A 27,102-nucleotide genomic window follows, 5' to 3' on the forward strand; every position below is an offset into this window, starting at 1 on the left:
AGAGACTAAAACAAGAAGCAATGTAGAATTTGAAGGTAGTAATAATTAAATCAAAACATATAATTTTCAAAATTGTTTGTAGTCTTTGGTACCCTTTTAAAATAGCGCATTCTGACTTTTTTCTGGTTATACAGTTGCAGCAGTTTCTTAATGATCGTAAGCGCGCAGTCAATATGCTAAAGTAAGTTGCAGTATTCATAATAGTTTTATAAACAGTTGCTTGATTTTGCAGAGAAGAAATATCGTGCAAGTGTTTGGACGTTAAACTGCTAAAAGGGGAGATTAAAGATTATCTAGGTATAAAAGGGGATTTTCAAGAAGCGTTGGTTAGCGAGGAATATTGTTCTTTTGGGCCAATTATACAAGAAATTCGACCTGCAGAAGAATATCAGAGGACTGATGGTATGATTAGAGGGTAGTTAAGAGACCGCACGAGCAGGTATTATGAAAAGGAATCAAGGAACAAAGCTATGAAGGAATGGATTAAAGGTGAGATCAAAGATGCGATTACAGAGTATGAACAAGGAGTGTTTGATATTCATGGATATATATGGATGCTATTCTGGAGAGGTTATGGATGCTGAACTGGATTGGGAAGAGATGTATTTTGATATGATTGCAGTTGCACATTGATTTGACATAGATTTACTTGGACAGTGTTGGATTTTGGTATGAATGCAGTGGCACATTGTTTTGATGTTCATTTACTTCAACAGTATGTGTTGGATTTTGTTTAGTGTAATTGTTCTCTTACATGAATAATTGGTTGTAATTCATATATTGATCATTTCCTTTATGTAGCTTTTGAAAGTTTTAGTAGAAGAAAAACACTATGGGCCCATTAACTTTGTTATCAGTAGTGTAGGGGTGTTCATCGGTTCGGTTTTCGGTTTGTTCGGTTTATTCGGTTCGGTGTATTCGGTTTTTAATTTTTATTAGGCAAAACCGAAAACCGAATCGAAAACCGAATTCAAAGTTAAAATCGAACCGAACGGATTCGGTTCGGTTTTCGGTTAAAACCGAATATTATGAAAAAACTGAGAACGATGGTAGTTTAATTGTGACGTTACTGATGTCTTAGTTATTTATATCTTAAAACAATGACGTACTATTAAATTATCAAGAATTCGATTATTTTTTAATATTTACAGTTTAATTATGACGTTTACTGCTTCTGTTATTAAGAAGAAGAACATAAAAATTTGAGTAACATAATTATAATGTGAGCTACGAAATCTTCATATATGTGAGAACATATTTTATTGATTGGATCCTAAATTATAATGAAATTAAAACATAAATATACAAATTAAATATATAAAAATTTTGAATTCGTTTTTCGGTTAAACCGAATTCAGAATTTTCAAAACCGAAAACCGAACCGAAAACCGAATTTAAATTTGGTTTCGGTTTGACTTGATCCGAAAATCGTTTTTCAAATTCGGTTTGGTTTTTTCTGGTTTGGTTTTCGGGTTTCACGGTTTCAAACCAAATACTGACCACCCCTAATCAGTAGAGAAAAATAGAGCAAAAAATAAAGGATGTATATTTTCACCATTAAATTTATAAATTTACTCATAATGCATAATAATAGTGGACTTATCGAATTTAATGGTGGAAATATCAATATTCTTAAAAGGTCAAAATCAATTCGATACTTGTGTATGTATTGATATGTTTTATGACCCTTTTAATACTAACTAGTTTATAACCCGCGCATTCGCGTGTTTTTTTTCATTATCTTTTACATAATACTAGTTAAAGACCCGTGAATTCAATGGATTTTTAAAAAAATATCTATAATGAAGTTATAGATTTTAAAATTACAATGAAGTTATACATTTTAAAAAATATATGTATCTTTTATTTGATTATATGATATGATACACAATGACATATAAGAAAGAATAATAAAATGATAAGCAAATATACAATTTAAGAATTTGTAGAGCAATCAGGAATCTTGCTATTAGCTTATTTACATTAGCTTGATCAACTACGAAATCGTACAAGGGGGATCTATCTGCAATTTTTAACATCAATGATATGATTTAGTTGACATGCTTAATAACTAACATCAGTTTTTAACATCACTATTTTGGTCCACTAATTCTTCTTTCTCTTAGCCCCATTCATGAGAGGTGCATGTTATAGTGAGTGAATCTTAGTTGGCCTCCTGGTGACATAAACATACTTGGCCAACTTCCTACCATATAGACCTGCACAACAACAACAAAACAATCTAAAGTGAGCATTAAAAGTACTATAACTCAATAAAAAAATTAAACATCAAAATGGTACTATTGTGCCAACCATGAAATAAAAGTAACGCCACAACATTATATAGGCATCAAATTGCCTCTGTTCCATCAATTCCTACATTACACTGTCAAATATCTTAGCGAACAATACAAATACATTTGCATAAAAACAAATATTTTATAATTGGTAATGAATATAAACACAACTAACACTTAGAAACTGGTAGTCAGCTCATTTAGCAGGAGCCCAGATGTACGCCACTATATTACCTAATCCACTACATCAAGTAAATGGGTTAGCGGGAGCTCATTTAACAATGATCTATGCATATAAATAGTCAAACTTTCGAAGTCTATAGTTTCCTTTTTAGTAGGTATAATAAAAAGTCAAAGTTACATATTTGCAAATTGTTACTCGTATTATGCATTTCATGTGGGTGGTTTGAAGCAACCCTTCATAGCTAATAGACTAAAAAAAAAAGAGAGAGGTATAAAACAACCTGTCTAGAAGTAACTGTGAACACATGATGTCTAAAATTTGCAACACTTCATAGCTAATAGTGCGTGTTCACCTATAAATGCAAGATAAGTTGCAAATTGTTACATAAGTTCCAAATTGGGACTTATAGATCTAGCAAGTAGCAACTCATCCCCTCTATGACTTGCTACAGTTCCTTTAAATCGGGCAGGTTCATTTAAAAGATAACCATCACATACAAAACTCAACAACAACAACAACAACAACAACAATACTCAATCCCACAAAAGTGGGGTATGGGAGAGGTGGGTGTAGACAATCATTCCTCGTACCCTAGATTAGAAGGAAGTCACTACTCCACCCGCGGGTATAGAACCCGCGCCTAGATAAGGTCGTCCCTACCTCTACTCTAGAGCAAAAGAGATTGCTTCCAAAAAGGACCTCTGGCCAGAAGTGCTCATAAAAACGAAATAGATAGGGCAAAAGATATGTACCTGTAAGAGTTATGTGCGCCTAGCAAGATGCAACCAAACACAGTAACCAAAAATGGAACACATATAGCAGTATTGCACAACAATAGGGCAAATAGCATGAATCATATAGAGCACAAAACCATTTAAATTCAAGTAGACATACAGACAAACAAAATATATATATATATATATATATATATATATATATATATATATATATATATATATATATATATATATATATATATATATATATAATATAGCAGTATTGCACAACAATAGAGCAAATAGCATGAATCATATAGAGCACAAAACCATTTAAATTCAAGTAGACATACAGACAAACAAAATATATATATATATATATATATATATATATATATATATATATATATATATATATATATATATATATATATATATATATATATACACACACACGCACCACACATAAGCATGGATAAAAACCCATGCTTAAACATATATACATATAGATAAATTCATAAATATATATACCTAGGTACAGAAACAAGACAGACAAGCATACATACACCAGTACATGTTACTTAGATACATAGATACATATATAGATATGTGTATATGTATAGATAAATTTGTAGATGTATATACCTAGGTACAGGACCAAGACAGACAAGCATACATACACCAATACATGTTACTTATATACATAGATACATATATAGATACACACATATGCAACGGTACATATATATAGCCTAAATACATATAAATAGATACATGTGCATATATACTATGTGGAGGGGTATAAATAGTGTAACTATAGAATAACTAGTTATAGTTATATATGTAGTTGTACAATAAATGTAATAAAAACATTAAAAAAAAAAAAAAAAAAAACTTACTCAATTATTCTAATTCTACTCCTCCACAGGCTCCTATCAGAAGTCATGTCCTCCGTCAGTAGAAGCTCTTTCATGTCCAGCTTCAATCTATCCTCCATCCTACGTCTAGGTCTACCCCTTCTCCTTACGCCGCCAAAGGCGAGGGTCTCGACTCTCCTAACCGGGGCTAAAAGTGGGCGCCTCCTGACATGCCCAAACCATCTAAGTCGTCCTTCCCTAAGTTTGTTGATGATGTTCTCAACTTTCAATTTCTCCCTAAAAACTCCATTTGGTATCATATCTAGCATGGTCTTACCACACGTCCATCTAAGCATCCTCATTTCTGCCACCTCCATTCTCCTCTCTTGGGCCTTCGTCATTGGCCAACACTCCGATCCGTACAACATGGCTGGTCTGATTGCCACCTTGAAGAATTTCCCTTTCAGCTTAAGGGGGACCTTCTTGTCGCACAACACCCCTTTCGCAGCCCTCCACTTCAACCATCCTACACGTATACGATGCGTCACGTCCTCTCTATCCTTCCCGAATTGTGAAGCATCGAGCCTAAATATCTAAAGGACCCTTGCGGGGGTAAAATCTGATCCCCAATTCGGATATCCACTATATCGTCGTGTTCCTCTTCACTCGTCTTGAAATCACATCTAAGGTACTCCGATTTAAGTCTGCTAATCCGTAGGCCATTTGATTCTAAGGCGATCCTCCATTGCTCAAGCCTTCTGTTAAGCTCATCCTGGGAATCCGAAACTAATACAATATCGTCGGCAAAAATCAGGCACCATGGGATGTTGTCTTGTATCCTATGAGTCAACTCGTCTAGGATCAAAGCGAAAAGATAAGGGCTAAGGGCAGATCCCTGATATAGACCTACCTCAACAGGGAAAAACTCAGTGTTTCCTACTGTCGTGCGTACACGAGTCTTCGCCCCCTCGTACATATCTCTAATAGATCTTATATATCTACTTGGGACACCCCTAACATTAAGAGTCTTCCAAATCAGCTCACGCGGGACACAATCATAAGCTTTTTCCAAGTCTAAGAATGCCATATGTAGGTTCTTTTGTTTTTCCCTACACTTCTCCATAAGGCTTCTAACTATGTGAATCGCTTCCATCGACGAGCGACCTGGCATGAAACCGAATTGGTTCTCTGAAACCTTTGTCTCGCGTCGGAGCCTCGTCTCCATCACTCTTTCCCAAAGCTTCATAGTATGACTAAGTAACTTTATGCCTCTATAGTTACTACATATTTGCGCATCTCCCTTGTTCTTGTAAATGGGAATAACCTCACTGAGTCTTCATTCCATAGGCATATTTGCGCTTCTAAACATCGTGTTGAAAAGGTTTGTCAACAATCTAACCCCATCGCCTCCTAGGCACTTCCACGCCTCAATCGGAATTTGATCTGGTCCTACTGCTTTGTTTCTCCCCATCTTTCGTAGGGCCAATCTAACTTCCTCCTCGTTAATCCTCGTGCAGAAACAGTTGTTTTGAAACTCCCGAACCTCGTGGGATTCACCGTTCCGCTCTGGTCTTCCCCTACCGAAAAGGGATGCAAAATAATCTTCCCATCTTTTCCTAATAAGATCTTCTCTTACTATACTTTAACCCGCTACATCCTTGATATATTTGATGTTACCTAAGTCCCTGCTTCTTCACTCCCTAGCTTTGGCTATCCTATATATGTCATTAGCTCCCTCTTTAGAGTCTAGTTTCCTAGATAAATCTTCGTATGCTTTGTCTTTTTCAATTGCTACGGCCTTCTTTGCTTATCTTTTAGCTTCTTTATATCTTTCTTCTACCCTAGTTCGCTCTTCATGTGACCCTTCTCCAAGAGTAATGAGCTCCCTAAACCTCACCTGCTTTAAAGCGACTTTCGTGTGGACATCGTCACTAAGCCACCACGACTCTCTTCTACTCTTATGGGCTCTCGATGTCCCTGTAGCCATTCCTAAGGTCTCTTTTGCCACATCTCTGATAGTGGACGCCATGCGATTCCATATGTGGTCTGCTTCAGTAGGGGCAACGTTATCCCCTTCTACACTCAATCTCTCAACAACATTAGCTCTAAAAGTCTCCGCATTCGCTCCATAGAGGTTCTTCCAAAGGATTCTAGGTTGTATAACCCTAGATCTCCTTCCAACTCTTCCCCTAGTGTCTAGGTCCATGACCAGAAATCTGTGCTGGGAGGAGCTCGTCAAAGCTGGAAGGACCTTACAGTCCCTACAGGTCCTAAGTTCCCCTTTACGAAGAAGCAAAAAGTCAATCTGGGTGCTACGACCTCCGCTATGGAAAGTGGCTAACTGAGCATCCCTCTTCTTGAAGAAAGAGTTTGCTACCACCAACTCGTGGGCAATGGCAAACTCAAGAATTGAGCTCCCCTCTTCATTTCTAGGACCAAACCCAAAGCCCCCATGGGCTCCCTCATAACCTTCTGTCTCCGCTCCTATATGTCCATTCAGATCACCACCTATAATCAGTCGATGGTCAGCTGGGCACCCCCTCACCAGGTCATCTAACAATTCCCAGAAACTCATCTTTTCGGCATCACCTAAACCCGCATGAGGTGCGTATGCACTAATGACCGTGAAAGTCTCCTCCTTAATAATTAAACTAACCGACATAATCCTATCGCTAAACCTGCCTACGTCAACGACGTTATCTATATGTAGTTTACCTAAAAAGATACCTACCCCGTTCCGTGCTATCCTAGAACCCGAGTACCACAACTTATAGTCCTCAATCTCTATCGCCTCTTCACCCTTCCATCTAGTCTCTTGAACACACACAATGTCTACATTACTCTTACGAAAGGTATCAACGAGCTCAATCCTCTTACCAGTCAAGGTTCCTATATTCCAGCTACCCACTCTAATCCTACCAAGGGTGGCTACCCTACAACCACCTCTAAACCCTCTAGGCCTACCCGCCCCTAAATTGGGAGAACATGACCTCAAGTGACCATAATTACGCGTAGGATCTATATTACTTTATTCACTAAAAAGGTGACCAAGTACAAGTAAAAAAAATGAATAAGTTAAATTCGTATAAAAAACTAAGAAAAACAGTGTCCAATTATTAAGTATAAGGGTATGGGTATATCTATATTACCAGTTAATTAAAAACTAAATAAATGAAGATGGTATGTCAGTTTCATATTCAATTGCTACCAGCTAAATAAATAAAGAGCTAATTTAAAATACAATACTAGACCAGATAAATAAATAAAGGTATAAGTCAGTTTCAGATTCAATTGCTACCAGTATATTATTAGTGAAAAAGGCAGCTGTAGATACGCAAAAACAAGCGGGCAATCAGAGAAAAAGTTAGCACAAAGAGATAAAGGTAGAGGTAACCGGTCGAAAAATTTAATTTCCGATAGCTGACGGCGGTGGTCGACAGGGCAAAGTGTAGCTAGCCGAAAAAAATTGGTAGTTTCTTATGCGATAAAGTCGTCCCTGGGTCAGATAAGTAGGCGGTGATAGCACACTCGCCGGAGAAATGACCGGAAAGCAAGTTTATTCGCAGGAAAAAACCTACCTCCGGCGGTTGCTCCAGGCGGCGCATGGGAGCTCCGACGACGGCAAGACTAGTCTGGTCTGGTTCGTTTTGTTAATTCGAGTATAATGGTAGTGGCGGTGTCTTCTAATACTCCGATATGAGAACTATATTTACCAGCAAAAAATTTGGGAATACTATGTCTTTGAACGAGCAAAAAAAAAAAAAAAAAAAAAAAAAAAAAAAAAACTCAATCAAATTGAAAAGATGATGCCAGTGAACTCTGCTAAGTAGCAGCCATAGAAAATTTGAAATTGTCGAATTAGGCCGAGCTTAATACATTACGGATATCATTCCAATATCATTTTCTCAAAATCAAACATCATTATTCCTTCATTAGTAATTGGATTGGATGATAAACAGATAGACACAATAAAAAATTTTAACAGAGAATAAAAAATTAAAGAGAGTATAGACAAACCCTGATACAATATTAACCCGCGGTTTTGACTGTCAGTATCCAATCCAGATTAATGTCATAAACTATTATACATTATACACAAACGTGAAGACTAAAAATTACCCCAATCCATATTGTTAACCTAATTGACAAAAAAAAAAAAAAAAAAAAAAAAAAAAATTAAGTAAATCGAAGAATTTTCTGACTATTTTCATTCTTACAATTGTTGGATATTAGAATGACATACCTCCTGAAGTCGTGAGAAGACCTTGAAATTTAATAACTGTATCAGCTTGCTTGCTCGAAATATCAGGCATTGTCAGTACCAATTACCCACCGCAATAACTGTGGCTTTATTAATAAAATGCCAGGGAAAATGTTCACACACTATCATTAACATGTTAACAATGAATATGCATAAATAAATTTTCATAAATGATTTATCACTGCATCGGCATAGTCGAAACGGAAGATGATCGCAACGGATGGTTTAGTCCCCTCGGGTGATCCCAATCGCTGTTCAAAAAAAAATATATTCATAAATGATAACGTCAACTTATATTACAAAATAACTTAAATAGAAACTTGTGTCTAACTTGAAGCTGTTCGAGTAGTGGACCTATTTGATTCATATTTCATCTATCAATAGCAAACATAATCACAAAATAAGTAATATCATTAAATGGATTGCTATAGGTCACCGTCTTTCACAGAGGTCAACAGAAGACAATAACAGTATGCATTGCCCACAATAATTCACCAATTCTACAACAAATTGTTCCAGTGACCTTTTTAACACTATACGTACATTACCCAATCCAGACACAGTTCAGCATATCCCAAAACAATTACATTTTTACTCAAATTACCACATCTGAATTTGTAATTTAATATGATTATGTCAACTGATTTAAAAAAATGAAATGTAATAGGTAATGAAATAATAGTAGATCATGAGGTTATTATCTGAAAAAGGTAGGATTCAGCACTCATAAAATGATACCATGGCGATACATCAACTTCTTGTGAGTAAATACCACTTTTTTTTTCTTTTCTTATTTCATTGTTTACTTTTGCTAAAACATTGGGAAAGAATTCCGATAATTTTTCGTTGAATTCCGATAAGTTCATTTCATACTTCGTCCACCGCATAAGATATATTAACCGTTGTAAGGAAAAATTAATCAGAACATTTATTCAAAAGACACAATCAGTTTAAAATTTTCTTACAAAAAAATTTGATTCAACACATTCTTAATACACAAGTATACACAATAATTTTCGTGCTTATAGAGCTTCGACATTAATATGCTGAGAAAGTTGTCCTGCACTTCAAGAATAGGTTAAGTACAACTTCCCGTCCCTACCTATATACTCCGTACCATTTAGGTATGATCATGTATGCTTGAAGAATGCGAATATAATCAACGATTCGCATCTATTTCAAAACTGTAAAACATCATTTATATCAAAATCTGTTTACCAACAATTATTGTCAAAATCTATCAAGTAAAATAAACGATTTTGAATTCGAATATAGAATAAATATAATCAAATAATTAACCACTGACTGATAAGAAACATAATAATAACAAAAACATTGTATGCACAGAACATAAACCCCAAATTTAGAAATATGAAGAAGGAGACTGAAGGAGAATTGAAATATGGAGAAGGGGAATTGAACACAAACCTTGTAATCAAATGAACGCAACATTTGAAACACATATTCACATATAGTCATCATGTTCACAAGAACCGAACGTGGCCGGAATACTGACGGTGCCCGTATGATTTCTTCAAGGGCTTGAATATTAAGTGAATGGATAGAAAAAAATATCTCTGCTCAAATTATATATTTTACTGATTAAAGGATTTGAATTTTGAATGAAAATTAAGATGACAGTTCTATCTTCTTTTATTTGATTGAATGAGGTTTGAGAATGAGAATGAGAATTGAGATTGAGATTGAATTGAGATGGATAAGCGTAATTCATGCAATATTGATTGATTCTATATTAATTCAAATAGCCCGAATTTTGTGGGTCGATTTAATTTAATTCCTGAAAATTGTAATATTAAATTATTTTAAGGACAGATTAGTCTTTGAGTTAACATTCTTAAATGTTGTTAGTAATATAATTTCGGGATTTGAATTAATGGTTAGATCATTGAGTTTACTTTTAATCTGATGGATAGGATTTAATTTAAACACTCAAAATGAAAAATTATTTTACTATTTTGCTCTAATAAGTAGGGAGATTGGTAAGAAATATAACAAAATTGTATTGTACTAATAGTGTTATTTATTGTCCTCTTATTTATAGTAGCAGAATAGTTATGCCAAGTTAATATATTCAAAGAAAGTAAAACACAAGAAACTAACAACTTTGATTGAATTAAATAAAAAGTCAATCGTGTTGAATAAAGTAAACAATATAGATATATAGATATAGATAGATATTTATACAGAAACAAAAACAAAGTACCCAAATATAGCAAAAAACCTAAACAACTTGCACCAATAATATAAAAAATTAAAGGGAACATATAAGAACTGATAGTAAAATGAATTTTAGTTTATACCAACTTGCTACTAAAATCAGAGTCTTTTTCAAACTGACATATATTGTCAGAGCTTAAAAAAGACCTCACAAAGTTGCAGAAACTCATATTTGTGCTGAAACAGTACATGTTAATAAAAAAATTGAAACCAAATAACTTACATCATCATGGTTTGACTATTGCCTTATCTTGTATCTCATCACCCTAGATCAGTGAAAAAAATATAAAATTAGCTAAGAATCAACGTTTAAAACTCAACAAACTAATAAAGTTGACCCATTAAATTTAAACTTGCAATTAAACCTAGCAACAAATCCTATATATACCCAAGCAACAAATATCCCACTATTACCATGAAAATTGTAAATTTATGAAAATTTTTAGATCATTCAAATATGTGTGGACAACTTTATTCAAATGACTAATAGATAACTTCCATCAGCTCATTACTCGTTTGGCCAGTTTGATTAAGATTATTCAACCTGACCAATGTAGCAATCCCACATGAACTTTTACCATTTAAAATACAACACTCAAACCTGAATTGTGACATTTTATATCATTTAGAGAATGCTCAGTCCATATCATACCCATAGTGCCACCCATTTTCAATTTACAGCAACTTTGAGTAAATAAATGTGACCCGTCAACCTAATACTTTGACTTTCACCATGTTGATTTTTAATTCCATTGTTTCCTACCGACCCGTCTTCCTGCACTCAAACTGTAACAGAGGTTAAATTAATGTATTTAAGTAGAAACAAATTTATAGGTTTATGAGTTGATAATTATTGAGGGTAATAAGTCAACCTCATCAAGACTTCAACATCTCGTTGAATACGGAGATATATTCATCATCGTCACCGTATTCCTTTATCGTGTTAACAGGATATGCATTTAACCTATTAATGTCAGCCACACTACCCTTATACAATAGTTTCTTGCCAACAATCTGTTGAAGTTCAGAGGGTATCTCATCATCGTCTACAACAGACTTCTTTAAATCATAAGCCGTTTTATTGAGAAACTTTTTAAGGTCATCTTCGAACATTGTAAAGAAGGCTGATCATATATCATTGATAAGCCTAACCGGTACTTTGAACCTACAAAATAGAGAGATTGTGAATAAGCATAACTAAAATTCTAGAGTTTTACATCAAGTCCTTCATCTCTAGAATATAGAGATTGTAAATATACATGTAATTATCTTTCTTGCTCATATTCGTGATTCTGTACCCAACGGGAAGACGATACATTTGATGGGGGGCCACAAGTGGGGAAAAATCATTCAACTGTTGATCCACAGGTTCACTTGGTCTCGTGTAGGAGTGTTTATAGAGACAATAGATGATTCCTCCAATACCAAACGATGGTTCAGTTTCAGAAGGTGTAAAAACTCTCGGTGTTCTTTCTTTATTTCCTTTGATATTAAAACCATGTTTTCCTTTAGCAACACCGTCTTCAAAGGGTACATACTTAAAATTCTACCTCTGCTTTTTCGGATTCTAAAGCAGCCTTCATGTCCCTCTTTTTCATTCACCGCCTAAGAAAATGCATAGAAAAATCACATTAAACACTACCGTACAAATGATTCAACATCAGCAGGTCAGTAACATGTCAAAACATGATCCCCAGTTGTTTTTTTATATTTAAATTTGTAATTTAATAAATTTAATTGTAATTGATGTCAAAAAAAATCTGATTTAACATCCTTAGATAAACATAATTTAATTACCTTGTTAGGAAACAGGGAAGAATTCCACACCACTCCTTTAGGTGCTGCAAATTTCTCTTGAGCTCCAAGAGCAGCACCACTATTATCCTACATATGAAACACATCCATAAGTTGATAGAAAGCATAGCGCAAAATCATCTTTTCAACAAGTTTGATAAATAAGCTCGCTAACAGAGTTCAATTCTTACTGTGTGTGCACGCAGATCTATCGGCAATCCCAACACACTCAATCCAACCATAAGGAGACTCGATTTTAGCATACCAACAATCTGAAACATAATGTGCCATCTCACTTGGAAGATGTTGCCTAAATCGCAATCGTTGTTCCTTAATCCCTACCCGTGTCAAAAATAGATATACTCTCCCGATAAAGTACGCCAGGGTTTCATTATTAACAATCCCCTTACAAATTGCTTCACCAAGACAGAGACTTTTTTGCAGACTGCCCTGACATTTGTTCATCTTTTGGAAACATAAGAAAGTGTAGTTTTGAAACTTTAGAAAACTTCGGATGTGATTCTTCATCAGGTCTACAAAGTGCTCCATCTCTGCAAGTGTGAACTCACGGACTCGTAATAGACCTTGTCGGGGAGATATCTGAAACCGTGAGAAACGTATGTCAGAAAACCAAGTTCACAAAGCATCAATGATTGCAAACATATACTTTAAAAAAAGCACATGACCTAGTTTCTTAAAACCTGAGCAAATTGAGCAGCAGCAAATGGAAGCTTTTTCCAATTATAATGTATAAGTCTCCGAAGTTAACATAAATTCCTTGCGCAGTTTCTGGATGCATGTAACTGAACCATATCATAAGAAGAAAAAAATAAAGCCATATAATAAATGCGATAAAGTCCTACCATAACATAACATTAACATTTAACATCATTCACTATAATACGTTTTTCTTAGAGTCGGGACGAAGTAGCCCCCAAACGGCCGTATCGACCGCTACAACCGACTTTTGCAACACTTATCAAACTTAGGTAATAACAACTTTAACATTGTTAACTAAATTCAAAGTAAGTATATATAAAAACCTACATGATTATTAATATAACTGATCTCAATAGTCAAGAACTGCCATTGATATTTCATCGTGTGTGTTCAAAATTGGTAAGTGATGAAAATACAGTAACTGCTTCGACATAAAAGAAAGCAACAATCCATCGAAACCCTATTTTTTGTCAAAAACTTCGACTAACTGAAAAGAATAACATGAAAAAGATTAAGTTTCACACAAAGAGTGCGAAGGAGTCGGTTAATCAGTTGTTGAATCAGAAAACTTACAACAATCGCTCTATAATTCTGGAAGAAATCGATCGTGAAAACTGAGTTAGGGATGAAACCCAAAGCCAAAACCAATCGCACGATGAAACCAACCGCCAAAAATCTGATTTAGGGAAACCCTTAAATCGACCGTGAAAGAAAGATGTAGAAGAAACCTGGCAACAGTTAAATGGCGGATATAAAACCATGAATTTCAAAAAGGTTATAAATACCGATGTTAAACCTGTAATTATATAATTAAGGATAAGGATATTAGTGTAATTAGGTACTGTAACTGCCGTTAAATTTCTTAAATGATGTCATTATCAATTTAAAGGGCTGGGATTGAAAGTAAACTTTCTCATCTAATGGCTAGAATTTTTACATGTAGGATTTTTTAAATAACTATAACATCATATTTGTTTTCTTATTATAGATTAGAGAGATTATAAAACCTAAAAAAAAAATCACCTTACTATTTAATATGTTATCTAATAATAATAATAATATTACGAGATTAAATTCTCCAATTTATTCTCGTTAATTACTCTTCATTCTTTATTTTACTAAAGAAATTAGTCAATTTTGTCTTGAATATTATGATGAATAGGGCATTTATCAAAATAATTTTAAATCTAACAAATATTTGTTAGATATAGTTTTTTATGACGAATGAATAACTATATGTAATTAACATGAAGAGGTAAGGTTGGTGGAAATAATTTTGCCAAAAGTTGTATGATTATATATAATTTATATGAAGAGGTTAGGCTCGTGAAATTAACATTGCTAAAAATTGTATAATTCTATGTAATTGATATGAAGAGGTAAGGCTCTTGAATTCAACATTTCCAAAAATTGTGTGATTTATAGTAGTGTTCACCTTTGCCAAAAAAAATCTATACTATATAATAAAAGGGAGTTGAGGATAATGTCATTATGTACTTCAATGACTTGTACCATGTACTTTTAATGGTTGTAAATGGGAATTTGATGATGTAATCCTCCTAATACCTTTGTATTAAATGTCTTTTTTTTATTGTTAATTAAATTAAGTTATATTAAATTAAATAGATCGATTAAGTTTATGGAGTATAATTTTCGATTTTCGAAATCTGATGGACTATGGACTATAGTTGTAAAGTTGATAAAGTTATCATCATTCATTGGAAATTGATTTGCAGACATGCTTTTTTGATTCTTTAAAAATTCAAATTTAATACACATATTACCGAATAATCTATACGGAGTACTATCTATCTATTTATACTTTTATACTATCTAACAAAACAAAATTGATGATGATACAATAACAATAATGCTTAGTTATCTCTAAGGCTAATGAAATTATATGTGGATTAAAAAAAAAAAAAAAGTAATGATGTAATCCAAATAAATTAAAGAAGATTTGAAATCGTGTAATATGTCTGTTTTTTACGTTTTCTAAGGCCTTAATTTTTAGACTCTCAAAATTTATTTGAATTCATTAGCAGCCTTTTTATACTTTCCATATATAATATGAGATGTGCTCCCACAATCAAATCTCAATGTTTACATTTAGGTAGTAAATGCTCACTCTCAATTTTTCAAATTCATTAATTTTTTCTATTTCATCTGTGTTATACCTTCTTCTCTATCATTTTCTTATCCCAACAATTGTTAATATCATATGGTGACGTACCTTTGATATATTTGTTTCCTATATGGATGGAAGTTGCAAATTAGACGATAATCGATGTTGCTGAAGATAAGTTCAAGGTTGATTTATATCATATTTAAAGTTATATTGTAGGTTTCTTATAGTGTAAAGCTATAATATTGTGATGGTTGCTACTATTTTTGCTGGAAAAGTGTTTGGCGTTTTTCGACAATAACTGCCGCTCAAACACAAAAAAGGTGTGAAAAATGTTGATAACTTTAGTTGCATGATATCGAGTAATAGTAACCATGTTTATCATATTGATATTTTGTGTGTTGGGTTTTAATTTATTTAATTGATTATAAGTATTAAGAGTATCTTTTATGCGCGCAAGGTGTTCGATGAAAAGCTTAAACGAACTTATTCATTGAATATTATTAAAATTAAAATTTGGTTTAAAAGTTTGCCTATCTCCAATGATTTAATTCTAGCCAATTCGTTGGTACTTAGTTTATGTTAATTTCAATTTTTATTTTTTTTTTTATAAATTTTGATTGCATCTATTTTGGGTATTAATAATAGACTTTGTAATATGTATTCATGTCTGGTAAAATTATGCACGGGCAAATGTTATCACGTTAGGTGTATGCTTCTCATAACAATTTATGTTATATTCTATAGTAATATGATTCATTATGCTAACTGAGTGATATTATTATCAACTTAATATTCCTATATGGTTTTTAACCAAACCCGTGAATTCACGGGTCACTTAACTAGTTATAGTCTATTTTAATCTTATAAAAGAGTAACACAATGATGTCATTAAAAAGAATTTTTAAGGCTTATAAAAAATTAAAATAAAAAAGAAACAATTTTAGACATCTTGATGATGTCATTAAACTATTAATTATCTTTAAAATAATTTCAATTTAAACACAAAACAAAAAAAAATGTTTTTTTAAATAATTTCACTCAGTATTAATTAAATTGACCCATCGGTTAAAGAAAAAAAAAAATTGAATCGACCCATCAGTTGTCCTTATCCATATGTCATTAAAGTAAAATACAGAAGATATATTTGCAGATATATTTGCATACACGTTTCCTTTTCCCAATTCAAATAAACCTTAGATACTCCAATCAACCTTGAATTCTTTCAATTCCAATAAAACCTTACAGATTTATAACCATATCGATATTGATGTTCTTCATCCTTTAAACATTATGTATTAAGCTACACTTACATCTTCATCCTCATCCTCTAAACTGCAGATATTGAAATTTAAAAGTTTGGATTCTTAGTATTTGAAAGACGATGTATGAACTGCAAATGATTATCATGCATGAAAAGGTATTATTATTGTATGCTTGTGTTTAAATTGTTTTGATATTTCTTTTGTTATGCTATTAATACATGTTTTATTTGAACATAAATTTGTATGATACATTTATCACTTTTTTTAGATCTTCATGCTTTATTTTTAATAAAGTTGTTTTAAAATAATTTGTTTAAAGGATGGTGCAATGTATGTTGTTTAATACTTTTAGTGTCGTATTAGTTTTAAAAACAATATATCATTAAGAAATGCAGTTCCTTTATCGAAAAGAAGTGAAGTTTTAACAGCACGCTTCACTACTACATGGTAATTAATACACTGTCTTTAAGAATTCAAATTAAGATTTTTCCATCAAATTTATATCTATGCTACTTGAATAAGGATTTCATGGATGGTGTTTGATTATATGCAGGTTCTTAAAGAATGAAGATTAATAGTCATTCTGAAAGTGCATAAAACGTGTTTGATGAAATGTCCGAGAGAAATGCAGTTATATGGTATAAAATTTTCTTGCTCGCTAATTTATTAATTGCGTATCTTTTTTTTGTTTTGTCAATGACAATATGTATCTTATATATATATATATATATATATATATATATATATAGTGGTAGGATCAAGAGGGAAGTAACCAATCGGGGGGAAGCGGGGGAAGCAAAAACTTTTTTTTTCGTTTTTTGAAAAAACTTTGTTCACGAACATTATAGATGAGATGAAAATATGAACATTTAGTAGAGACACTTTGTGATAAATGTTTTTATTTTGGCGGGAAAACGCTCGAAGAAGTAATATATAACAATTATCGTATTTTTCGAGCGTATGTTGAGGTTTTAACTATTGGGGTTTAGATATTAGGGTTTAGATATTAGGGTTTACAGGGTTTAGATATTAGGGTTTAGAAATTTAGGGTTTAGAGTTTAGATTTAGGGTTTAGATTGAGTTTTTAACACGAACGGTTTAGGAGCATCTCGTTCTTCATAGAGATATTGCCTTGCCTTTGGCATGCGTCGCAACGCTTTACAAGCTCTTGCGCATCTCGAAATATAGACAGCCAGTAAAATCCTGATTCGTAGACTTTCCTCGCGGTTAAGTTTGCTCCATGATGACCTCCAGTTGGTCCATGGTGACATTGGTGAAGAATCCCTGCTGCTTGCTTTTCATCTGCGCACCTCCTGATTATCTGATCAGGGCAAATTCTAAACAGGTAGGGATCTTCCCAGTAGTAGTACTTGGCATCCCTGAAGAACTTCCTTCTTTGGGAGGTACTCATCCCCTTTTGTACTACTCCGGCAACTAGGTAGTTGGCCATGTCGGCATACCAAGGAGTGTCATTAAACTGTGATCCTATGTGAGTTTGTCCTAAACTCATAAGCTGTTCTTCTGGAAATTTATCTCTGATATCTTGTTCTGCAAGTTTTTCCATCGTTGGGTTCTACAAACGACTAAGATGATCTGCTGCGACGTTCTCTGCTCCTTTCTTGTCTGAAATCTCAATGTCGAATTCTTGAAGGAGTAAGATCCATCGGAGGAGTCTTGGCTTTGCGTTTTGCTTTGTGAATAGATATTTGAGGGCTGAATGATCTGTATAGACTGTAGTCTTGGACAGGATAAGATAGGAACGGAATTTGTCGAAGGCGAATACTACGGCTAGCAGCACCTTCTCCGTGGTAGTGTAATTCTCTTGAGCTCCGGTTAAGGTTTTGCTTGCGTAATAGATTGGATGAAAGTGTTTATCTACCCGTTGTCCAAGCACTGATCCAACTGCGAAATCGCTCGCATCACACATGATCTCAAAGGGTAGACTCCAATCAGGAGCTATCATGATCGGTGCATGTATTAATTGCTCTTTCAGATAGTTGAATGCTTTTCGACATTCTTCATCGAAGACAAACGTGACTTCCTTTCCTAAGAGGTGAGTAAGAGGTCGTGTGACCTTTGAAAACTCCTTAATGAATCGTCGGTAGAAACCGGCGTGTCCTAGGAAACTCCTTATTGCTCTTACTGTGGTAGGTTCTGGAAGTTTGGTGATAGTCTCAATCTTAGCCTTATCAACTTCTATTCCTGCTTTAGAGATCTTATGTCCTAAAACTATCCATTCTTTTACTATAAAGTGACCTTTTTCCCAGTTTAGAACTAGATTTGACTCTACACACCGGGTGAGCATCTTGTCAAGGTTTGATAGGCACGAATCAAAGGTACTACCAAAGACTGAGAAGTCGTCCATGAAGACTTCCATACAACGCTCAATCATGTCATGGAATATTGCTACCATGCATCGCTGGAATGTAGCTGGTGCATTGCATAACCCAAAGGGCATACGTCGATAAGCAAATGTTCCATAAGGACAGGTAAAGGTTGTTTTCTCTTGGTCCTTTGGATCGAGGGGAATTTAAAAGTAGCTGGAAAAACCGTCTAGGAAACAGTAGTACTCATTTCCTGATAGACGTTCCAACATTTGATCAATGAAAGGTAAAGGAAAATGATCCTTTCGGGTTGCATCGTTTAATTTACGATAGTCTATGCAAACCCTCCAACCGGTGACTTCCCGAGTTGGAATAAGTTCATTATTATCATTTGAAATTACGGTCGTCCCTCCCTTTTTGGGTACCACTTGAACAGGACTGACCCATGGTGAATCGGAGATGGGATAGATCAGACCGGCGTCCAGAAGTTTGATTACTTCTTTCTTGACGACTTCTTGAATCATAGGGTTGACCCTTCTTTGCCTCTGAACTGATGGTTTGAAATCATCCTCCATGAAGATCTTGTGGGTGCAATAGTTGGGGCTGATCCCTTTGATGTCGGAGATCTTCCAAGCAATTGCCTTCTTATGTGATTTCAAAACTTGAATCAATTTCGCCTTTTCTTGTGGCGCGAGGTCTTTCGATATGATCACAGGGAGTTGCGATTCTCCTTCTAAGAATGCATACTACAGATTGTCGGGTAACTTCTTTAGTTCCAATTCTGGAGGCTCCTCGATAGATGGCTTCATTCTAACTATCTCCTTTCGGTCTAACGAGTCGTATCTTTCCTGGAATTTTGGTTCTTCAGTAGCGGTCACTGATGCTATCTGTTCTTCATTTCTAGAAATTGTCCTTCTTACTGCTTCCTCTTCAGAAACGTCTTCTTTAGTTTCGAAGGTAGGTTCGGGAAACTCCTCACAGTCTTCCCTTGACTGGGGTTCCTGATATACCGGAATGAAATCTGTTTCTTCATTCGGTCTTCTCCTTAATAGAGGTAAAGGAATGCTGAAAGGACCCGTTTATATACATTATAAACGATTCACAATAGTTGATTACATTGCGAGGTATTTGACCTCTATATGATACATTTTACAAACATTGCATTCGTTTTTAAAAGACAAACTTTCTTTACATCGAAAATTGACAGGTATGCATACCATTTCATAATATCCACTATCCAACTATAAATTGATTTAATAATAATCTTTGATGAACTCAATGACTCGAATGCAACGTTCTTCGAAATATGCTATGAAAGACTCCAAGTAATATCTTTAAAATGAGCAAATGCACAGCAAAAGATTTCTTTAACACCTGAGAATAAACATGCTTTAAAGTGTCAACCAAAAGGTTGGTGAGTTCATTAGTTTATCATAATCATTTATTTCCATCATTTTAATAGACCACAAGAATTTCATTTCCAGTTCTCATAAATATACGTCCCATGCATAGAGACAAAAATAATCATTCATATGGTGAACACCTGGTAACCGACATTAACTAGATACATATAAGAATATCCCCTATCATTTCGGGATCCTCCTTTGGACATGATATAAATTTCGAAGTACTAAAGCATCCGGTACTTTGGATGGGGTTTGTTAGGCCCAATAGATCTATCTTTAGGATTCGCGTCAATTAGGGTGTCTGTTCCCTAATTCTTATATTACCAGACTTTAATAAAAAGGGGCATATTCGATTTTGATAATTCAACCATAGCATGTAGTTTCAATTACTTGTGTCTATTTCGTCAAACATTTATAAAAGCGCATGTATTCTCAGTCCCAAAAATATAAAGGTAAAAAGGCAAATGAAACTCACGCATATAAATATTGTAAAACAGTTAATAAAGCATTTACATGTATTCTCAGCCCAAAAACGTAAAGAGTAAAAGGGAGCAAATGAAACTCACCATACTGTATTTCGTAGTAAAAATACATATAACGTCATTGAACAAGTGAAAGGTTGGCCTCGGATTCACGAACCTATATTAATTATATATTTATATGTTGGTCAATATTTGTCTAACAATTAAGGTCAAGTCATAGTTGTAGTGACCCGAACTTTTCCATGTTTATATATATTAATTGAGATTGATATTTACATGATTAAATGTTTCCAACATGTTAAGCAATCAAACTTGTTAAGACTTGATTAATTGAAATAGGTTTCATATAGACAATTGATCACCCAAGTTGACCGGTGATTCACGAACGTTAAAACTTGTAAAAACTATATGATGACATATATATGGTTATATATATAGTTAACATGATATTATGATAAGTAAACATATCATTAAGTATATTAACATTGAACTACATATGTAAAAACAAGACTACTGACTTAATGATTTTGAAACGAGACATATATGTAACGATTATCATTGTAACGACATTTAATGTATATATATCATATTAAGAGATATTCGTACATCATAATATCATGATAATATAATAATTTAAAATCTCTTTTGATATTATAAACATTGGGTTAACAACATTTAACAAGATCGTTAACCTAAAGGTTTCAAAACAACATTTACATGTAACGACTAACGATGACTTAACGACTCAATTAAAATGTATATACATGTAGTGTTTTAATATGTATTCATACACTTTTGAAAGACTTCAAGACACTTATCAAAATACTTCTACTTAACAAAAATGCTTACAATTACATCCTCGTTCAGTTTCATCAACAATTCTACTCGTATGCATCCGTATTCGTACTCGTATAATACACAGCTTTTAGATGTATGTACTATTGGTATATACACTCCAATGATCAGCTCTTAGCAGCCCATGTGAGTCACCTAACACATGTGGGAGCCATCATTTGGCAACTAGCATGAAATATCTCATAAAATTACAAAAATATGAGTAATCATTCATGACTTATTTACATGAAAACAAAATTACATATCCTTTATATCTAATCCATACACCAACGACCAAAAACACCTACAAACACTTTCATTCTTCAATTTTCTTCATCTAATTGATCTCTCTCAAGTTCTATCTTCAAGTTCTAAGTGTTCTTCATATATTTTACAAGTTCTAGTTACATAAAATCAAGAATACTTTCAAGTTTGCTAGCTCACTTCCAATCTTGTAAGGTGATCATCCAACCTCAAGAAATCTTTGTTTCTTACAGTAGGTTATCATTCTAATACAAGGTAATAATCATATTCAAACTTTGGTTCAATTTCTATAACTATAACAATCTTATTTCAAGTGATGATCTTACTTGAACTTGTTTTCGTGTCATGATTCTGCTTCAAGAACTTCGAGCCATCCAAGGATCCGTTGAAGCTAGATCCATTTTTCTCTTTTCCAGTAGGTTTATCCAAGGAACTTAAGGTAGTAATGATGTTCATAACATCATTCGATTCATACATATAAAGCTATCTTATTCGAAGGTTTAAACTTGTAATCACTAGAACATAGTTTAGTTAATTCTAAACTTGTTCGCAAACAAAAGTTAATCCTTCTAACTTGACTTTTAAAATCAACTAAACACATGTTCTATATCTATATGATATGCTAACTTAATGATTTAAAACCTGGAAACACGAAAAACACCGTAAAACCGGATTTACGCCGTCGTAGTAACACCGCGGGCTGTTTTGGGTTAGTTAATTAAAAACTATGATAAACTTTGATTTAAAAGTTGTTATTCTGAGAAGATGATTTTTATTATGAACATGAAACTATATCAAAAAATTATGGTTAAACTCAAAGTGGAAGTATGTTTTTCTAAAATGGTCATCTAGACGTCGTTCTTTCGACTGAAATGACTACCTTTACAAAAACGACTTGTAACTTATTTTTCCGACTATAAACCTATACTTTTTCTGTTTAGATTCATAAAATAGAGTTCAATATGAAACCATAGCAATTTGATTCACTCAAAACGGATTTAAAATGAAAAAGTTATGGGTAAAACAAGATTGGATAATTTTTCTCATTTTAGCTACGTGAAAATTGGTAACAAATCTATTCCAACCATAACTTAATCAACTTGTATTGTATATTATGTAATCTTGAGATACCATAGACACGTATACAATGTTTCGACCTATCATGTCGACACATCTATATATATTTCGGAACAACCATAGACACTCTATATGTGAATATTGGAGTTAGCTATACAGGGTTGAGGTTGATTCCAAAATATATATAGTTTGAGTTGTGATCAATACTGAGATACGTATACACTGGGTCGTGGATTGATTCAAGATAATATTTATCGATTTATTTCTGTACATCTAATTGTGGACAACTAGTTGTAGGTTACTAACGAGGACAGCTGACTTAATAAACTTAAAACATCAAAATATATTAAAAGTGTTGTAAATATATTTTGAACATACTTTGATATATATGTATATATTGTTATAGGTTCGTGAATCAACCAGTGACCAAGTCTTACTTCCCGACGAAGTAAAAATCTGTGAAAGTGAGTTATAGTCCCACTTTTAAAATCTAATATTTTTGGGATGAGAATACATGCAAGTTTTATAAATGATTTACAAAATAGACACAAGTACGTGAAACTACATTCTATGGTTGAATTATCGAAATCGAATATGCCCCTTTTTATTAAGTCTGGTAATCTAAGAATTAGGGAACAGACACCCTAATTGACGCGAATCCTAAAGATAGATCTATCGGGCCCAACAAGCCCCATCCAAAGTACCGGATGCTTTAGTACTTCGAAATTTATATCATATCCGAAGGGTGTCCCGGAATGATGGGGATATTCTTATATATGCATCTTGTTAATGTCGGTTACCAGGTGTTCACCATATGAATGATTTTTATCTCTATGTATGGGATGTGTATTGAAATATGAAATCTTGTGGTCTATTACTATGATTTGATATATATAGGTTAAACCAATAACTCACCAACATTTTTGTTGACGTTTTAAGCATGTTTATTCTCAGGTGATTATTAAGAGCTTCCGCTGTCGCATACTTAAATAAGGACGAGATTTAGAGTCCATGCTTGTATGATATTGTGTAAAAACTGCATTCAAGAAACTTATTTTGTTGTAACATATTTGTATTGTAAACCATTATGTAATGGTCGTGTGTAAACAGGATATTTTAGATCATCATTATTTGATAATCTACGTAAAGCTTTTTAAACCTTTATTGATGAAATAAAGGTTATGGTTTGTTTTAAAATGAATGCAGTCTTTGAAAAACGTCTCATATAGAAGTCAAAACCTCGCAACGAAATCAATTAATATGGAACGTTTTTAATCAATAAGAACGGGACATTTCAGTTGGTATCCGAGCGTTGGTCTTAGAAAACCAGAATTTTGCATTAGTGTATCTTATCGAGTTTGTTAGGATGCATTAGTGAGTCTGGACTTTGACCGTGTTTACTTGAAAAATGATTGCTTAACAAATTTTGTTGGAAACTACATATTTTTAACATGTGAATATTATGTGATATATTTATCTCTTAACGCGTTTGATATTATGTGATAGATGTCTACCTCTAGAACAAGTCCCATTGACTCACCTAATAATAATGAAGAGTCAAATGTAAATTGGAATGATTCGTGGACTGATTCACAAGTTCCCGAAGAGGAACCGGAAGAAGAGTCGAAACCGGAAGAAGAATCGGAACCGGAAGAAGAATCGGAACCGGAAGAAGAATCAGAACCGGAAGAGGAGGAACCGGAGGAGGAAATAGAACCAGTGGGGGAAATAATAAAACGGTTAAGTAAAAGAAAATCCTCAACCAACCGATCAAGGTTAATTATGGTCAATGGTGTTTCCGCTAAGGAAGCAAAATATTGAGAGGATTACCAATTCTCTGATGAATCGGATTCCGACGAGAATTCCGATGATGTTATAGAAATTACCCCAACTGAATTTAAAAAGGTAAAAGAAAATAATAAGGGAAAGGGCATAAAAATAGAGAAATCTAAATCCAACCTCGATGAACTTTATATGTATCGTCAACTCCCGAAGTCCTTAAGTTGTAACAATGACCCGAGAACCTCTAAACCGCCAGGTTTTTCTAAACCGTTGTGGAAAACGACAGCTAGTATTAGGGGAACATCATATATCCCTAGAAACTTGGCAAAACGAACCAAAACCGAAGAAGAAACGAGCGAGTCGGAATAAGATAGTTGTATTCGTATGGTGTAATATATGTAATATAGTGTGCTTATGCTTTATGATATATGTAAAAATTGCTTGTATTAATAAGTATTTTTTTTTATGAATCTAACTCTTGTCTATTTTACAGTATAAAAACACAAAATGGGTAGACAACCCAATATTTTAAGAGACCTAACTGGAGACATGATTGATGAAATCTTGTCTAGAGTCGGTCAGAATTCTTCGGCACAACTATTTACGGCGAAATCAGTTTGTAAGACATTCGAAGAACGTTCCAAGAATGCCTTGGTTTATAAGAGACTTTCATTTGAAAGATGGGGGATATCACATTTCGAAACTCATAAGTTACGATGTGTTTACTTTGACGCATATATTGCGGGGAACCCAAGTGCTATTTTACGCAATGGGTTAAGAAATTATTTTGACTCAATATATCCGAATATTGGACTTCGTGATTTAGAAAAAGCGGCTAACATGCAACATAAAGAAGCATGTTATGCTTACGGATTAGTAATGTTCGCTTCTCACCAAAGTGAGAACAAGAACATCGGGCTACAACTATTAAACAAAACGTTCCCACAAGTGACGGAGTCGGTAATTGGGGTAAGAAATGAGGTTTTTATATTGTTACGGGACTGTTGGACATTACATAACCCTCGTCCCTTTGACGATGTTACAACACGCTGTCTTATCAACGGCCATAACGGTTATGTTCCACAAGACCAAGGATGGGAAGTAGTCCTAGTAAAACCAGAATGCATGACTTGTTTCTGGACGTATGAATTACGTGTCTTTATTGCCTTTGCTGAACGACTTGTGTACTAGCTAGAATTATCTTCACAACCATCTTGTATCAAATTTATTGTGTGCTATATTTCATGCTATATGTAAAATAAGCGGTATTGTAAGTTTGTAAAATATTGTGTAAAAGTTTGAACGCGAAATATTATTATAATCAGTTTTTCATATAGAATTGTAGTAGTTGAATTGTATATTAGCTACTATGTATGAACTTAACGGGTAGGTAATACCCGAATTTAAACTTATAAAACGCTAATATGAAGAAAAAGCTTTTATAAATGAGTTCATATTATGCTACGAAATACTATTAACTACTCTTAATATTCTGTATGATTAACTTGTTCCATTTCACTATTTTGAAGGAAATGGCACCGACTACTCGACACACCGTGAATATGAATGAAGAGGAATTCCGTACTTTTCTAGCTTCAAACATAGCCGCAGTACAGGCTGCGCTACATACCAACAATAACCTTGGATCTAGTAGTACAGGAAATCGTGTAGGATGCACCTACAAAGAATTCACTGCCTGCAAACCTTTGGAATTTAATGGAACTGAAGGACCGATCGGATTGAAACGGTGGACCGAGAAGGTCGAATCGGTGTTTGCCATAAGTAAGTGTACTGAAGAGGACAAAGTAAAGTACGCTACGCATACCTTCACAGGTTCTGCGTTAACATGGTGGAATACCTATCTAGAGCAAGTGGGACAAGACGATGCGTACGCACTACCGTGGTCAGCATTCAAGCACTTGATGAACGAGAAGTACCGTCCCAGAACCGAGGTCAATAAGCTCAAGACAGAACTTAGAGGGTTACGAACCGAAGGATTTGATATTACCATGTACGAAAGACGATTCACAGAATTGTGCTTATTGTGTCCGGGAGCATTCGAAGATGAGGAAGAGAAGTTCGACGCGTTTGTGAAAGGATTACCGGAAAGAATCCAAGAAGATATAAGTTCACACGAGCCCGCCTCCATACAACAGGCATGTAGAATGGCTCACAAACTAGTGAACCAGATTGAAGAAAGAATTAAAGAACAGACTGCTGAAGAGGCCAATGTGAAGCAAGTCAAAAGAAAGTGGTAGGAAAACGGTGATAAGAATCACCAATACAACAACAACAGCAATCACAACAATAATCGCAACAATTATCCCAACAATCGCAACATCAATCGGAACTACAACAAACGGCCCAACAACAACAACAACAACAACAACAACAGCAACTACAACAATCATCCCAACAACAATAATAACCGCAACAACAACAACAATCAGAAGCAGCTATGCCAAAGGTGTGAAAA

At 34.0% G+C, this 27,102-nt stretch overlaps 1 protein-coding gene, 2 long non-coding RNA genes and 1 pseudogene across 3 annotated transcripts; all 4 read right to left on the reverse strand.

Moving 5' to 3' along the window:
* Window positions 1–1,960: 1,960 nt before the first annotated feature.
* Window positions 1,961–3,330, reverse strand: LOC139855363 (uncharacterized). The gene is made up of 3 exons (XR_011761402.1): window positions 2,473–3,330; window positions 2,314–2,386; window positions 1,961–2,219 (listed from the first exon to the last, which is right to left on the reverse strand). It is a non-coding gene; the product is annotated as an uncharacterized lncRNA (long non-coding RNA).
* A 2,531-nt stretch (window positions 3,331–5,861) lies between these two features.
* Window positions 5,862–7,976, reverse strand: LOC139854212 (uncharacterized). The gene is made up of 3 exons (XM_071843530.1): window positions 7,972–7,976; window positions 7,768–7,793; window positions 5,862–7,024 (listed from the first exon to the last, which is right to left on the reverse strand). Exons 1-3 carry the CDS (start codon window positions 7,974–7,976, stop codon window positions 5,862–5,864), a joined length of 1,194 nt encoding a protein of 397 aa, XP_071699631.1.
* A 166-nt stretch (window positions 7,977–8,142) lies between these two features.
* Window positions 8,143–10,037, reverse strand: LOC139855364 (uncharacterized). The gene is made up of 3 exons (XR_011761403.1): window positions 9,744–10,037; window positions 8,298–8,566; window positions 8,143–8,192 (listed from the first exon to the last, which is right to left on the reverse strand). It is a non-coding gene; the product is annotated as an uncharacterized lncRNA (long non-coding RNA).
* Window positions 10,038–11,831: 1,794 nt separating this feature from the next.
* Window positions 11,832–13,146, reverse strand: LOC139854214 (glycine--tRNA ligase, mitochondrial 1-like; annotated as a pseudogene).
* Between the last annotated feature and the right edge of the window lie 13,956 nt (window positions 13,147–27,102).

This window comes from Rutidosis leptorrhynchoides, chromosome 6 (genome assembly GCF_046630445.1).
Source record: "Rutidosis leptorrhynchoides isolate AG116_Rl617_1_P2 chromosome 6, CSIRO_AGI_Rlap_v1, whole genome shotgun sequence".
Classification (NCBI taxonomy): domain Eukaryota; kingdom Viridiplantae; phylum Streptophyta; class Magnoliopsida; order Asterales; family Asteraceae; genus Rutidosis; species Rutidosis leptorrhynchoides.